This window comes from Callorhinus ursinus, unplaced genomic scaffold (assembly GCF_003265705.2).
Source record: "Callorhinus ursinus isolate GAN/ISIS: 27379988/994484 unplaced genomic scaffold, GSC_fseal_2.0 scaffold1, whole genome shotgun sequence".
NCBI lineage: Eukaryota > Metazoa > Chordata > Mammalia > Carnivora > Otariidae > Callorhinus > Callorhinus ursinus.
The window spans coordinates 64,146,854-64,163,882 of NW_027397063.1; the positions used below are offsets into that span (position 1 = coordinate 64,146,854).

General features: G+C 41.5%; 2 protein-coding genes across 8 annotated transcripts in view; both read left to right on the forward strand.

Moving 5' to 3' along the window:
• The window catches only part of ATP13A3 (ATPase 13A3), a 95,574-nt gene extending 84,967 nt beyond the window's left edge, over positions 1 to 10,607 (forward strand). For all 7 annotated transcript variants that reach the window (XM_073895386.1, XM_073895397.1, XM_025876454.2 and 4 more), the window contains one exon: positions 7,171 to 10,607. In XM_073895386.1, the coding sequence (XP_073751487.1) occupies positions 7,171 to 7,368 (198 nt within the window). In that variant the 3' untranslated portion in view covers positions 7,369 to 10,607. The remainder of the gene's footprint in view (positions 1 to 7,170) is intronic.
• Positions 10,608 to 13,574: 2,967 nt separating this feature from the next.
• GP5 (glycoprotein V platelet) lies at positions 13,575 to 16,710 on the forward strand. Its single transcript, XM_025876493.2, is given in 3 exon segments — positions 13,575 to 13,617; positions 14,587 to 16,268; positions 16,271 to 16,710. Coding segments are annotated over 2 exon segments (1,722 nt in total). The 5' UTR covers positions 13,575 to 13,617; positions 14,587 to 14,588; the 3' UTR covers positions 16,313 to 16,710.
• The last annotated feature ends 319 nt before the right edge of the window (positions 16,711 to 17,029 follow it).

Here is a 17,029-nt window from a genome sequence, read left to right on the forward strand (position 1 = left end):
GTTGTGTGCTCTGCCTTATGTAGGGTGGTGTTCTGTTGTGTGTTGCCTCAACCTTTTTCCCTGTGCCTGGCATTTCATTCCCTGTAAGGAGTCCTAGAAAATTCTTGGCAAACATTTGTTACAGGCTTTTCAGGACTTCAGAAATTTCATAAGTCTCTTTTCCATTCCAATCCTTATCTTCGCTGTGTATAAAGGTCTTGTTCTCAGTGGTGAGAGTTGAGTTTTCCATTTTCCTCTGGTGTCTGTTTACGGTTTTCATGAGTCCCGTTAGAACCTAAATGGGATTCATGTAAACATAGTTATGAAATGGGAATTGTTCATGAGTCAGAATTCAGAGGCCAAAAGTTTGAGGAATTATTTCTGATCTCTTGTCGGCAATTACTGTGCCTTAATTTTTGGGTGGATTTTTGGCTTTTTCAAACATAGGTTTCTCTTCAGAAAAATTTTCAGAGACCATGCATATCTTCATAGAAATCACGGCTTAGGACTTCTGATTTTCTGGATCCATTAGTAACGTGTTATTTGAAAGATATTCAAGCTCCATAGTAAGAAGAGAAACAGATGAATAAAACCCATTTCCTGGTGTTTGGATGTTGAAGTATAGTTACATGCTATAACATACAGTCCTATAGTATATAACTAATATATGTTATAGAGTATGTGTAGAAGCACGTGTATGTTACTTACACAACATACAAGGTAACATATAAGGTGGGTCTTATTTTTTTAAACTGGTACCATTGAATCAGCTCTGATCCAGCCCATTTGGATATAGAGAACTTGACAATACATTGTCTCCCCACCTCATCATCTGACCCATTGCTGTTTGTAGGTAGGTGATGCGCTTTTACACATATAAATTCTAAATCTTCCGTTCATCCTGAGGCGCAGGGAAAGCTGTCAGAGTTCAAGAGGATTCCCTGGCATTTCTGAGTTGGGCCTCTCACTTATTTTTAGCCTTCTTTTACCTAAGTAGCAACTTCCTGAGCTTTATTTTGGTAATTCAGCAGGCTTGATGCCCAGAGTAATGTCACAGATTGCTTTCTTTATAAGAGGTCCCGTGGAGTGCTGTTTCCTTTTCTACTGCTTTATGATGAAGAATGAGAGTTTGTGGTAGTGATGGGATGAGTCTGGCTTCAGCTTCAGTTCCTTTTTCTCAAAGCAGTGTAGTCATATTGCCACAGCTGTATCAGGGGCTTGTGTCCTTTAGCTAAATCTCCTCTGTGTCCAAGTTTTTTCCCTTTGGGTTACCTCACTACATGACTTCAAAGTGTAGATTCTGGCTCATATCGTCAGTCGTCATATGAAATGTTTGTACTGGCAAAGGCCCGGGCCAAGGGAAACATTGACATTGAGTTTTCAGCATCTCCAAAGAGTTCTCTAACTGTTGATCTAAACAGGAAATGCAAGGGCACCTGGCTGGCTCAATCAGTATAGTTGCCGACTCTTGATCTTGGGATTATGAGTTTGAGCCCAACGTTAGGTGTAGAGATTACTTAAAAAAAAAAAAATCTTTAAACAGAAAATACAGGTTCTGAGGAGGCATTATACCCCTATTTAGTTAAAAGTGGGTATCATAAGCCTCCTTTAAAATATTTGAATTGGAAATTTCTCCTCACTTTTCAACCAAAATTAAATAGAAAATTCTATCATTTTCTAAATCCCTGTTTTTCTAGAAATTTGTTAGTATCTGTCCTCATTTTTAAGAGTTTGTGTCTCTCATGTAAGTCCTACCTCTGAAGTATTCAGAGGAGAGAGTGAAGGTAGAGAGTGGTTTAGCATAGGCAGTTCCAACATCCCCTGTGTTTACCACTTTGTTCTGAGAATCACGGAGTAGACAAGAATTTTAGTCTTCAATTTCTGTAGTCATGATTAAGAAAACATTTTTTTTTTTTTTTTTTAAATTTCTGGCTTTAGAAAAGGGTTCTTGTAGGGGCACCTGGGTGGCTTAGTTGGTTGGGCATCTGCCTTCGGCTCAGGTCATGATCCTGCTGGGATCCTGGGATCGAGCCCCAGGTTGGGCTCCTTACTCAGTGGGGAGCCTGCTTCTCCCTCTTCCTCTGCTGTTCCCCCTGCTTGTGCTCTCTCTCTGTTGAATGGATAAATAAAATCTTTAAGAAAAAGAAAAGAGTTCTTGTAATGTTTTAGCACAGAATGATACACTTTCATCTTCTGACACTTCTACGTGTAATGTGGTTTCACTGTTCATATTTGTGACCCTTGAAGAACCAGTCAGCTAGTCATATACCATAAGGCTATGATTCTCAGTCAGAGACAGTTCTGTTTGCCCCTCCCCACCCCCGCATTTGCTGGTGTCTGGAGACATACTTGGTTGTCACAATTGGAGGGGGGAGCAGTTGCTACTGGCATGTAGTGTAGGTAGAGGCCAGGGATGCTGCTAAATAAACTTCCTCCAATAGTAAGCAGGACAAACCCCTCACAACAAAGATTTTGTTTGTTTTTTGTTTGGAGAGAGAGCAAGAGAGTGTGCATGAGTGGGGGGAGGGGCAGATGTAGAGGGAGAGAGAAAATCCCAAGCAGGCTCCATGCTCAGTGTGGAGCCTGACATGGGATTCGATCCCAAGACTCCTGAGATCATGACCCGAACTGAAATCAAAAGTTGGATGCTTAACCATCCAGGAGCCTCACCACAAAGAATTTTTAGTTCAAGATGTCACTAGTGCCAAGGTTGAACGTGAAAAAGAAAGTAGAGGTGGGAGCAACCTGCTTTGTCAAGGACTTCTGTGGCCACTGTAATTCTGCTCTGCCACAAACTCTCATTCCATGTCTGCCTGCTCTGTGCTCTTTTCTTCCAAGAATCCCATGGAGCTTCTCGGGCTGCAGCTCCCAACCATCTATATTAATTCTGGGGGGAAGAAAAACCCTATTTCTTTTTTTTTCCTTCCTTACCATATAGACCCAAGGGCCACTGAGTTGGGTTGAAAGTTTCAAAGCTAGAGGCCGTGGATTAGGCACCAGGTCTTAGACATTTGGATTGGGAAGTCAAGAGCCCTATCTGAAAATCTCTCGTTAACTTTTTCTAAAATATCTGGTGATCTACAAGGCACACTGTACAACACCTCTAGCATCCTCCCAAATCTTAACGTATTTCTAACTTCACTTTTTTTTTTTTAAGATTTTTTTTATTTATTTGACAGAGATGCAGTGAGAGAGGGAACACAGGGGGAATGGGAGAGGGAGGAAGCAGGCTTCCCGGTGAGCAGGGAAGTGGGGCTCGATCCCAGGACCCTGGGACCATGACCTGAGCCAAAGGCAGATGCTTAACGACTGAGCCACCCAGGCGCCCCTCTAACTTCACTTTTATACATAAAGAAGCAACATTCAGTTGACTTGCCAAGTCGTTAAGCATCTGATGAATGACAAGAGTTGGGAGTTGAAACTCAGGGTTTCTGATTTCAAGAAGAGTTTTCTATAAAGCTTTACCCCTGTTTAGGAAGATCTGTGCTGCATATTATCTTACTAAGAAGGATTTGTTAGTATACTGTGTCTGGTAAGCTGAGGCCACTTAGTGGTAGATGTGGACCTAGGATCATGTCATCATGTAGTTTAATCCTGCCTAAGGATTTGTGCCTGATTATGTTTTCCTTTTGCAGGGAAAAGCAAGTATTAGCTGTAGTCTTTATGGCACTTAGAATATTATTTGAACTTATTTAGATAGAACGCTAATTCTGATTATTGTCTTTATTTTATATTCAGGATTGGTATGGAAGAAGACTATTATGAAAACCGCAGTATCATTGCAACATTTTCCCACAAGCATGGCTTTATATTTTACATGCTACCCATGAAAACATTTCCTAAAAGTAAACTGGCATTGGTATTCTAGAACGAACAGTTTGGAATGGTCTCAGAAGCAGGAGAATTTTAGCTGTAGATCTTTTTGAAAGTTCTTTGTGGTCCCTCTGCTGGACTGTGGTAGCATCTTCCCCATCTTTGAAGGACATGCGTGGTTATTTAACCATTCCTTTTGGGAGCAAATGAGAAGGTCCAGTTGCTATAGCTATAGTGTTCTCCTGCTTCGGGGACTTCGGCCAAGATGTTTGGCGAGACCTGAGTGTTCATTCTAGGCCCTGTGATGCTCTACCTTTTCGCCTTCTTGTGACACAGAGCTTGCCTTTCTCTTCTTACTGTCTTCATCTCTCCCTTGGTTCATTTCTCATTCTAGCATGCCTGTAGCCCCTTTTCTTTTCTCTACCAATGAATTTTATTGTATTTGAGGATGTATGTGGTATGTTTGTGTTTGTAAACTAACAAACCTATGCTTGCCTATAGTGTATTTGATGTGTATGATATTTGGGGTAGGTGAGGTACAGGAACAGGATGTTTCTAATTATAGTGGAAGGGGGATTCCCTAGTGTTTCTTGTGACTTAATTTATTTTTTCTAAATTACAGCAAGTATACTCATTTTTAATGAGGAAATGAGGATTTTTAAAAAAATACGCACCTTAATGTTAAATGATTTCTATTGTGATTCTGTTTGCAATGAAATCAGTTTTAATTTTATTGCTTGCCTCACTTTCTACAGGTAGGAAACAGTGGACTTAGGCGTGTGTGTCTTAAGTTTGAAGACACTGGGCTGTGACTTTCCTTAACTCAGCCTGCTGTGCACTGTCTCATTGCCCTTCAATCTGGACAGACAAGACCTATATGTTTTTGCTTTTTTTTTTTTAAGTCAGCATTCACCATTAGCCTTTCCCTGTGGTCCTTTAACAGTGCTACAGGCTGTAAAATAAAAAGTGACAGCTTTCAGATTGATTTAGGAACGATGATCTTTTCCACAATTACATTGAAGAATTTAAACACCTTGGGGAAAAGATAGATCCAAGAAGTGAGTCTCCTCTTAGGTTAAATATTAAGGTGTACTGTATATGTGCCTACATGACATGTGTATGTGGACGGGAATTACAGTTGGCCCTTGAACAACACAGGTGTTAGAAGTGCTAACCACTCCCTTCCCTTCGCAGCCCCAAATCTGTGTATAAATTGTGACTCCTCAAAAACTTAACTACTGGGGCGCCTGGGTGGCTCAGTTGGTTAAGCTGTCTGACTCTTGATTTCAGCTCAGGTCATGATCTCAGGGTTGTGAGATCGAGCCCTACGTTGGGCTCCCCTGCTTCACTCGTGCTCTCTCCCCCCCTCAAGTAAGTAAATCTTAAAAACAAAAAACCCCTTAACTACTGATAGCTTAGTGTTGGCCTTACTGATAACGGTAAGCAGTCAGTTAACACGTATTTTGTATGTTGTATGTATTACATACTATATTCTTACAGTAAAATAAGCTAGAGAAAAGAAAATGTTACTAAGAAAATCATAAGGGGAGCACCTGGGTGACTCAGTAGGTTAGGCATCAGCCTTCAGCTCAGGTCCTGATCCCAGGATCCTGGGATTGAGCCCCACATCGGGCTCTCTGCTTAGCGGGGAGCCTGCTTCTCCCTCTCCCTCTGCCTGCCGCTCTGCCTGCTTGTGCTCTCTCTGTCAAATAAATAAATAAAATCTTTAAAAAAAAAAAAAAGAATCATAAGGAAGAGAAAATACATTTTCAGCACCATACTGTATTTATCCAAAAAAAAAAAAAAGATCTGCATAATTGGGCTTGCACAGTTCAAACCCGTATTGTTCAAGGGTCAGTTGTGTTTGTTATTTGGATTACCTGAAGAATCCTATTATCTAGTCTCTTTTGTATCTTAATGTCAGATATTTTCTTGTAGACTTCTTTTAAGGTGACGATTACTCTTTTTAGCTATGACAGTAAAGAGGCTACTAGATAAATGATCTCCAGTGCTCTCCCTCTCCCTCCCCCAACCTCATACAGCTTATTTTTGCCTGTGAATTCCTGCTACCAGTGCAGCTTGTGTTTTGTTGACAAAATAAACTAGAAGATCTTTAAAAGTTTTAAAGAGTTTTTAAAGTATTTTTGGTGTTCTCTCCTGGCCGATTTAGAAACATGTTTCAAAACATGTTATAGCAAATTTGCCTTCCTTGATGATGAAACCATTTTGGCTATCATCATTAGAATGCCTACCTCAGTTATGTTACATTTCATTTTGTGAGATTACTTCAATTGAGATTAAACCTAGTTTCAGCTTGAGTTATATGTTGATGGCACAACAAAACAACCTAGGATTTAAATTTTGCTTTGAAGGAGCAACAGCCAAAATAATTAGAAATTGACTTTTCTTCAGAGGTGAATATAACTAAGGTCTCAGTATAGTCATTTTAATTTTATCTTATTTCAGTGTTATTTAATATCTCAAATTTCAATTAAATTCTTGAGGGCCTATTTTGGATTTACATTTTTTTAAATTTTATTTGATGTTAGTCATCATACAATACTGAATTTACATTTTTGTATAATATAACTAGGGACTACCTTCTTGTTCTTCAAAGATTATTTATCTAAGATCACTATGCATTAAAAACATCAGGATTGATCCAGAAAGATTTTAATGCCAGCAGAGCTTTCTATAATGAAATAATACTAAGAAATAGTACTTGATTTATATCTTTCTGTGTACTTCTTTCCAATAGTGGAACACCAGGGGAAACCATTTATAAAAAGAAAAATTCTTTATATGAATGAAAATATGTGAAGTGATTGACAGTAAACATGATCTTAAGTTCCATTTTTGACCTAACAGTATTTTCATCATACTTTATTTTTTGAAAGATGACATTAACAGTAATAATAATATTTTTACACTGCTTTCTTGCAAAAATGATCAGCTGGCTAAATTGCTAGGAGCAATGGTATAATCTGGGATAGAATATGAGGGTTTCCATATTAAATATTAAAAATGTGTTCTTTCTGAATACTTTAAAGTTATTCTTAACACATTGGATATTTTGTGTTGTAGAGTCATAGAATCCAGATCTGCAAGTTATTTTAAAAATGTACACAAGAGGATAGGTACAAAGAACTAAATAAAATGAAATTGCATTGATAATTTAAAAAATGTAATCTTAAAAAATATGTTCCTAAATAATTGAAAGCTGACTTTTTTAAGTTGGATTTTTTTTCATTTATTTGTTGTATTCAAAAGTTTCCTCTTACTTTTCTGTGTTGATGTATTACGCTTTAAAAAAAAACTTGTTAAAAACAAGCAGACCTTAATCTACTAGTGTGTTCTTTTTTTCCCTTATTTTCTTAGGAGTCAGTGGATCGGTGGGGAAAATGCTGCTTGTCCTGGGCTCTGGGCTGTAGAAAGAAGATACCAAAGGCAAAGTACATGTATCTGGCTCAGGAGCTCTTGGTTGATCCAGAATGGCCACCAAAACCTCAAACAACAACAGAAGCTAAAGCTTTAGTTAAGGAGAACGGATCATGTCAAATCATCACCATAACATAGCAATGCATCGCTCTCGGTGGTATGCTAGTAGCAGGAAAATGTAATTTTAGGACATTCTGATCCTGTGTGTCAGAATGGCACCATTTCAGTTTATGTCCCTTCTAATAGCTGATATGAGAGCTTTTTTTTTCTAATAAACGGAACAAAACAAAAAAGATTGGCCCATCAGTTAAATTAATAATCATTCTGTAAAGTCCTATATCTTCATTCAGTAACTACATATTATATATATTTCCAGAATTTTCTTGTTACCCTCAGTGAAACTCTTTATATAGGGTACAGAAGAAAGTTGGTATTTGATAGGTTTTTAGACATTAGCTTCTGAGACTTGGTTTATCCATTTAAATTTATTTTCACAACCCCCTTATTAGAAAAAGTCCTTGTTTATATACTCGCCCTAAATTTGTGATTGGTAAATAAAATGGGTGTTAATTAGCCTCCAGTGAAAATAGGTAGAGAGCCTGTTTTCATTTGATTCCAAAATTTCTTCCAAAGAATTCCATATATACATACACCAGTTCCCTTTGATAGCCTAGGAGTTTTACGGTGTTGCTTATAGAACAACTCAGGTAATTTCCATTTATGGTTTTATATTTTCTGTACAAACTGCCTGGGTTTTATTTTTCTAATCAGCAAGGTGCTTCACTGCCTTCAGATGTCCCTCAAAGCTATTAAATGGATCTTGTGGTATGTCTGCTGTCAGTAGTATAATCTACTTCACTTAAATGTTGTAGAACCATTTTCACTAGGAAAAAAGATTATTTTTTTTGGCAGTAGTTGTAGATCTGTCTAATATCTCTTCATATCTTTTTTTTTTCTCTCAGGTTTTATATCATTTTAAATATTTTTATTTTCTGTGTTTTTAATTAATGACATAGGACAATAGTGCATTGGGTTTTGTTTTGTTTTAGTTTTTTGAGTTAGACTTTAACCTCCTAAAGTTTTTAAGGGTTGATACATGTCTCTCCTGTAAATAATGAGGCTTAAAGATGAATGAGTGGTTTTGAGTGACTGCTTTTTCAAAGCAGTATGAACTTGGGTGAGTTTGTTTTATGCCATTAGGTGGCGCCAGAGGTCAGAGCTTACCTTTTTAAGGAGATGTTTACAAAGGAGCATTATTTGGTTGTAAAAATTTCTGGGAGGAAGAAAAATTGAAATAAAGTTAAATAGACATTCATTGAGCCAAAAGAAATGTGAAAAGTATTTTTCACCTTTCTCTTCTGTCTGGTTATGTTTAAATTTTAAACAAAGTAACTTTAAAAATGCCTTTCTAGGTAAGATCCACCAGTTTGGCAAAAGCCCAGAGTTATAATAAACAAGGAAACTGTTATTGCTATAAAATGGACACTAAACTCCTAAAACTATGTGATCTTATCCTATGTTCTTCCTTAACTGGTAGCAGGCTTGTGCTTTCCACTTCCAGCTGATCTTTATTTTCCTGATAGATATTTACCAGTTTATCAGATGTTAGCCAGAACTATAGAACCACATGGTTCTCTTTTTTTATGCTGCAGAGACCTGAATGATGTTAGGTAACTATAGGAAAATGTAAGTAACACTCAGGATCACTGTTACTGCTATTGCCACTGATGATTCTTACAAAAATTGCAGTTTTCCATCAAAAAGTATAATATGATATTAATACACATTAGATAAGAACAATTGTTCCATGAATGATTCTATGAAGCTATGCATCTTAGACCTCTTGAGCTGTGAATTAGCACTGTTTTCTATAGTTACTTACTCTCTTGATCATTTTCTAATTTCCACATTCATTTTCAATATGTACAAGCATTATTCTTAAGTGGTTTCCCAGAATTGTAAATTTTATTCTTTGATTTAAATACTGAAGCATATAATTAAAGTAATTGCTAAGTAGCAGCTTAAAAATCCAGTTATCCGTTTGTATTTAACATCTTTAAGAGCATGATCATAAAGAGCTATATTTTTTACACCCTTCTTTTTTTTAACATTTAGATTTTATAAGGGTTTTATATCTCATTTGTCCATATTGTTTTCAAAGGAATGAGGTTTTTAGGTAGGTGGAAGAGCATTTGTAGGAAGTTGGATTTGAACATAGACAAGGTGGGTTGTTCAAGTTGCAGTTGATGGTTTCCAGAATGTTATTTGAAGAATGTCTGTGAATCCAGGTGTGAGTCCTACTCAGTGCCATAGATAGACTGAGTTCTCCCTCTGTAAGTCACCGTTACATAGTAATTTTGATTCTGAACTTCACATTAAATTATTTGAGTGTATACAGACCTAAATTTAAAAATCTGTACATATCTTATTTTGATGTATTAAAGATTAATAAATATTGCCGATTTAAATTTTATTTATGCACCTACTTAAAGGACAGAAATGTCCAGGGAAAGTAATTGTTAAATAATGATATGTAACTTTTTAACTTTTTAAATAAATAACAAGATTTTTAATGTGTGTCTCCCTCAGGGTTGTTTAAAGTTTTTTTTCTCCCTCAAATATAAATAGTGGTAACTATGTTTTGTATCTTCTAGCACCAACTGCTGTAAAGCAATGCTGCAAATAATGCTTGAATAAAAGTGGCTAAGCCAACAACAAAAGAAATACTTTTTATATTAGTTTTATAATTCTTACATTGGAGAGCTTTCCAAATTGCACTTGCATTTAAACAGAACTGTTGCAGTCTTAACTGTATTTCTTTTGTCTCCCATGTTTGTGAAGATAACTGCACAGTTTCAGAGGCATGGTAAATAACATATCAGTGTTTATGTAGTGTGTTCCCCAAATGGCTATAGATAAAATATCCAGAAAAGAGCAAAATTCAAGCTTTAGAAAACATTCTAAGATCTCACGCATGCGATTTTGACATATCTGAAAATAGGTTTTTGTATATTTATGGTGGGAGGTGGTTGGGAAATTTTGACAAAATGTGGGATGTTAATTTTTGTACAGTCTGTGGGCATTTACACATATTTTTAATGTAATAAAATTTGGTAATTATGTGCACATTAAATTAATAAGGTAGTTCGTGTTATGATTTGTGAATTCCCTAAGACTTTGGATTTTTTTTAAGTAACTTTATATCAGAAATGATACTGCATCTTTATATTTTTTAAAATGTATTGCTGCTCAAGAATGGTACCCTGATGTCAAAAAGGCATACATTCATAATTGTACATTCAGCACTGTAAATAACCTTATGAAATCTTTTTTTGGATTGAAGCTATTGAAAATAAAAATTTAAATGAATGAAATAACATTTTCTTTCTGTGTCCTTATACATTTATTTGCCTTTTAGCCAAATGCTGCCCTTCTGGATTTATTTTTCTACTTCATACTTTCGCATTTCCTTTTTTTAACTTTGGATTTTTGAAGGAAATAAATACCACATCCCACATAGATACCACATCATGTGTGTGACCATCCCGTGGAAACCCATTCATTAGATACAATGTAGAACCAAATGTTAAGTGTGAGGAGGTCTGAGGGAAATTCTGAAATGTTAAGACTAGAGGCTTATATAATCTATTAACAGTTGGGAAGATCAAACGCAGAGCTAATGCCATGTAACACATTGTAAGTTTGAAGTGAAGTGGCAGCCGTGGGTGCAAAAGGAGCACTCCCAAGGAGAGAAAAACTGTGGAACTAACCACTGGTCCTAGAAACCCCTGAGAAGGCAGGACTAGTGTTGCCTTTGTGCCGGGGTGAAAGGTCCTTCTGGGTATCACGGGTCCTACAGGAGGCGTGCCTCCTCTGCTGTGGCCTATGGGGCTGGCTGTGGTGGGATGTATTGGGTGGTGTTAAGAGTCCCAAGTTCTTCCCATTCACTGTGGTTTGTGTAACAAGTGGTGGGGGCACAGTTCTGCATGTCTCCCTCTCCCCCGCATGTCACTGCCAGGTGCGGTGTTTCGAGTATGTATTGCAGGGAAGGTTGGAGTTGGAGGAGTTTGGATGAGACCGTCACCGTTCAGAGTTGGAGTTGTGGCTGCTCTGCGAGTGCACAGAGGTCCCTCCAGTTCCCTGGCCTCGGAGTCTCCCCCTCACTGAGGAGAAAAGTGTGTCTCATCCAGGTAGACAGCTCTGCTTTGGAAAGGCCAAACCTGAGAAGCCAGGGTGACTTGTACAGAAGTTGCCTCTTGGCAGATTTCTAACCTGCTACGTGAATCCAAAATTCAAAGGACACGGAAACATGGGAGCCATTGACTTCATTGTTCAAAATACTTCTCAACACCTCATCCAGTTTTTCAGCAAATGGACTCAACAGTGTTCCTCTACTGACTGCAACTTCCATACCCTTCTGGGCATTCAGAATGTCCTGCTCTTTTCAAAGAATAAAAGTTGGAGGTCCTTCTGATTCAAGTGTTTCCTGGGGAAATAGGCCACAGAAGCTTACAAGAATCTGACACGAAGTCTCCCTCTGATTTAAAATCTACACAAATAGAATCCCATCATATATGTGTGCTCTGCTGTCCTTGTTTTACATGGGTCTGTGTATCGGAGGAAGATGTCAGCATCTGCAGCTCATCCATTCTTTTTAAAGTCCACAAGCCATCCCATTGCATAGATGTTTCATAATTTCGGTGACAACTTCCCTGTCGATGGCCATTTCGGTTTTCTTGTTCTTTTTTCTTTTCTACTACACACAACCCTGCAGTGTTTTTGTGCACGGTTATTTTTAAGTAGGCTCCACACCTACTGGGCTTGAACTCCTGACCCTGAGATCAAGAGTTGGGTGCTCTACTGACTGAATCCCCAGGTGCCCCGTTTTGTGCACAAATGTTAATGAGCTTAGACATAGGATGTATTTTTATCAGGGGACCTGCTGGACAAAGGATATGTGTATTTTTAATTTGATCGATGCTGCTAAGTTTCCCCCCACGAGTTGGCTCCAATGTATAGTCCACCATTGTAGTATGAGAATGTCTCTTCACACTTCTTAAAATGCTGGGTATTTTCAGGCTTTAAACATTAAAAGGTTATTCAGTATGGCGTTGGTGTGGGGATTATCAAATAGCCTGGAAACAGACCCGCACATTCATGAGATGTTGGCTCATGACTGTGCTGACATTGTAGCTCTGCAGGAAGAAGGGATTTGATTATACATATTTATATATATATATTTAAATGGAGCTAAGACAGCTGGTGATCTTAATGGAAAAAAATAAAATTGGACTCCACTCACACACATCATACCCAAGTATCAGTTCAATATGGATTAAGGACCTAAAAACAAAAGACAAAACTATAAAATTCAGTAAGGCATTATAGGAGAACTTTTTTCATTTTACCCAGGAGAAGAAAAGGATTTATTTCGATACAAAAAACACAAATCGTAAAAGATTGATAACTTTGTTTATATGAAGACTTATGTCCCATCAAAAGACATCATGAAGAAGATGGAAAAGCAAACCACAAACTAGCTGAAGATACTTGACACCTATAACTGACAAGGGATTAGCATCCAGAATACATAAAGAATGCCTACAGTTCAGTTTTTTAAAAGACATACATATTTTGCATATAGGAAAATGGGCAAAAGAAGCCAACATTTCTGAGAAGATGAAGCACAAGTGGGCATTAAAAATACAAAAAGATGCTCAAGTTCGTGAAATGGGGGAAATGAAAAATTAAAACCACACTGACACAATGACTTCATATGAATGGTAAAAATTAAATTTAAAAAATCAATTCCAAGTATGGGCAGAGCTGTGAGGCACAGGGACTGTCATACACTGTAGGTGGCATCATACATTGGTAAAGCTACTTTGGAAAGCAGCCGGATATTTCCTAACACCCTTCAACCCTGTGGTGCCATTTTCGGACACATTTGAGAATGTTTTTAGCCTTGTTATTCCTCAAAGGGGGAGAGGGGAACTGCAATAGAGAATTGGGGCAATGTGGTGGGAGAAGGAAGACTCGAAGGAAATGTGGTCCATCCGGGGGTATGGCTGCCACAATGATCCAACTGTGTCGCTAAGCTATCCTGGCATCACAGTCATAGTGTGCCATCTTATGGAGAAACCTCTCTTCTGTTTTTATCATTCAGCTTTGACAGTAGGATTTAAGTTACATAGGGTCTCTTTCAGTTTGAAGCTTTCATTAAAAACCAGAATATGTCCTCTGAGATAGGGTCCTTTCCATGACTTTTATTCTGGTAAAGTCTTTATCCTCAGGATGCAAGGACATTTCCCTCTTCCTTTGGAAAGTGCTGAGTCACTGGCAAAGCCCTGAGCCGTTCAGTTGCTTTCAGATACGGCACCATTTCAGGTAAGGTCAAATACTTTAAAAATTACTATGGGCAACTGAGGGCTTGGTTAGTCTGTATGTGCATACATTATAAAATTTTGTACAAGAAGGGATTTGTGTAAAATTACACTTGGGAAACCTTGTTTTGGCAGATTAGCATTACTGTGTATATTTCATATGTAATTCAATGCCACGAGTTTTTTGTTAAGCATCTTAGAAATGATAGCTCCTTATTTATGACACAATCAGAAATACTATTCTCAAATTCTAGCTCTGTGGCCGTGGTTAAGTTACTTACCCTTTCTGTGCCTTAGTTTCATCATCCATTAACCCGGGTTAAGAATAGGATCTACCTCATAGGGTTAATGTAAAGATTGAATGAATTAATGTAAATAAAACGCTGAGAACAACGAATGGCATAAAATGATAGGTATTCCCTGTTTTTCTCACTGTGGCTAACGGAAGGGGTTCGCTCTTTGAGGGTGTTACTGTTTTTGTAGAATAAGTACTGTGCCTATAGCATGATTGTGGTGAAAGGAATCAGGTGGTGGTTGCTGTTGTTTTTCCAGACTTTGCTGTTTCCGTCCTGTTGGTTATAGCCACCGCTGGGCAGAGGCAAGAAGAGCAGGGCTCCTCACCGTGGGCACTGCTCAGTGATGTCTGTGAGCCTCGATGCTTGAATGATTGTTTTCATTAGTTGTATGTAAAGATTTTAGAGTACTGGCTTTTAACTATAGCTTGAAGACGCTTTAATTTCAGTGCTTTAAGCTGAGAGTAGAAAATTGGTAGAACAAAAGAATGAGACCTCTCAGTGTAGAACCAATGTCTTTTCACCACCGGGGGCAATCTGCACTCCTGGGAAAAGAGGGATAATAGTCAAAGTCAGTGATAACCCTGGCGAAAGGCTCCGGCCTCTGCAGGGTTATCAGATCGAATCCGAGCGTTCGCCCTGGAGTGGCGCCTACAGACCTCCCGCTGTTGCCTTTTCAGACATGCTGAGGAGCACCCTGCTGTGCGCGGCGCTGGGGCTCCTGCGCGCCCAGCCTTTCCCCTGCCCCCCGGCCTGCAAGTGTGTGTTCCGGGACGCCGCGCAGTGCTCCGGGGGCGACGTGGCGCGCCTCGCCGAGCTCGGCCTGCCCGCCAACCTCACGCATATCCTGCTCTTCCGAATGGGACACGGCGCCTTGCAGAACCACAGCTTCAGCGGCATGACGGTCCTCCAGAGGCTGATGCTGTCCGACAGCCACATTGTCGCCATTGCCCCCGGCACCTTCCATGACCTGATAAAACTTAAAACCCTGAGGCTGTCGCGCAACAAGATCACGCATCTGCCGGCCGCGCTGTTGGATAAGATAGTGCTCCTGGAACAGTTGTTTCTGGACCGCAACGAACTGAAGGACATCGACCAAAACATGTTTCACAAACTGGTTAACCTGCAGGAGCTCTTTTTGAACCAAAACCAGCTCTCTTTCCTTCCCGCTCGCCTCTTCACAAATCTGGGGAACCTGAAACTGTTGGATTTGTCGGAAAACAATCTGACCCACCTGCCCCAGGGATTGCTCGGGGCACAGGCTAAGCTTGAGAAGCTCGTGCTCCACTCGAACCAGCTCATCTCCCTGGATGCGGGGCTGCTGAGTCGCCTGCGCGCCCTGAAGGAGCTGCAGCTGGACCGAAATCACATCCGTTCCATCGCATCGGGAGCCTTCGACCCGCTCCGGAGCCTGAGCTACTTGACTCTCTCCAGAAACCACCTGGAGTTTCTGCCCTCCGCACTCTTTCTTTATTCGCACAATTTGACATTCCTGACGCTGTTCGAGAACCCGCTGGAAGAGCTGCCGGAGGTGCTCTTCGGGGAGCTGGCCGGCCTGCGGGAGCTGTGGCTGAACTGCACCCGGCTGCGCACCCTGCCCGCCGCCGCCTTCCGCGCCCTGAGCGGCCTGCGGGAGTTTGGCCTGACCCTGAGCCCGCGTCTGAGCGCGCTCCCCGAGGACGCCTTCCGGGGCCTGGGCGCGCTCCAGGTGCTCGCCCTGCACTCCAACGGCCTGGCCGCTCTCCCCGGCGCCTTGCTGCGCGGCCTCGACGGGCTGCGCCGAGTCTCGCTGCGCCACAACCGGCTGCGGGCCCTGCCGCGCGCGCTCTTCCACCACCTCCGCAGCCTGGAGCGGATCGAGCTCGAGCACAACCAGCTGGAGGCCCTGCCCAGCGACGCGTTTGCGGATCTGCCCCGGCTGGCGGAGGTCCTGCTGGGGCACAATCCTTGGCGCTGCGACTGCGGCCTGCGGCCCTTCCTGGCGTGGCTGCGGCGGCACCCGGGCCTCGTGGGCCGAGCCGAGCCCCCGCGGTGCCGCGGGCCCGGACCCCGCGCCGGCCTGCCGCTCTGGGCCTTGCCGGAGGAGGAACCGCAGTGCCCGGGCACCCGCGGCCCGCCTCCCCGCCCCGCCCCAGCCCCGACCCGGGTGGCCCTGCCCGCGGCCCCCGGCCACACCGCCTGGGTGCCCGACGGCTCGGAGCCCTGGGCCCGCACGCAGCTAGTGGCCCAGGGCCAACGCCAAGACCACAGCCTGTTCTGGGGGCTTTATTTTCTGCTTTTAGCTACCCAGGCCGTCATAACGGGGATCATCGTGTTTGCTATGATTAAACTCGGCCGGCTCTTTCGAAGATTAATCAGAGAGAGAGAGAGCTCTTGTTTGAGTCAGTGGGAAAACCTTGCAACTAATTAAAACGTGGCCAGAGTATTGTCAGAGGTGGCTCTGGGGGAGAATCCAGCCAGACTGCCGCTGTCTTCCTCTCCCTTCTCCCTCTCCTCCCCTCTGCCCTCCTTCCCTCCCTCTCTCCCCCCCAATCCCACCTCCCAGGGTCCCTCCTTCTCCCTCCCTCTCCACAGAAGGAGTCTTTACATTTGTAAATTGTGTGTGTCTGCTTGGCCTTTGTGTACCCTTACACGGCGTGCCCCAGGGGCCATGGATTGTGTCTGGGCCATCCTTGGGTTGCACTTTCCCCAGGGCAGAGAGGGGTCGCCTCCCGGTGGAGGAAGGGTGCAGAGCCAGGTCTGTCTCCTGCACAGGGTGTCTGGTAAATGTTTATGAAATGAATGAATAAAATGAACTCGCTGGATCCCAGTGATGGTGGCTTTTCCCTGGGGGACAGGATGGAGTGTTCTCTTTATCTACGTTAGAAAAGCAGAACTCTTCCGGTTCTTTCCCTTGCCCTTTTTCTCACTTTATGTATCTCTGTGGGCTACTGGGGAGAGTGCTGGTTTTCCTTCCTTTGGCGGAGGAAGGAGGCCTAGTGACATACAGAGCGCAAGGCCTTCCTGCCAGGAGCTCAGCACCCAGTGACAGAAGCCCCTGGAGTCAGTGGTCCCAGCTGAGTGCCAAGGAGTAGGAGGAGGTAAGCGAAGCAGAGACTTTTGGGAGGAGGAGGAGCTCACGGG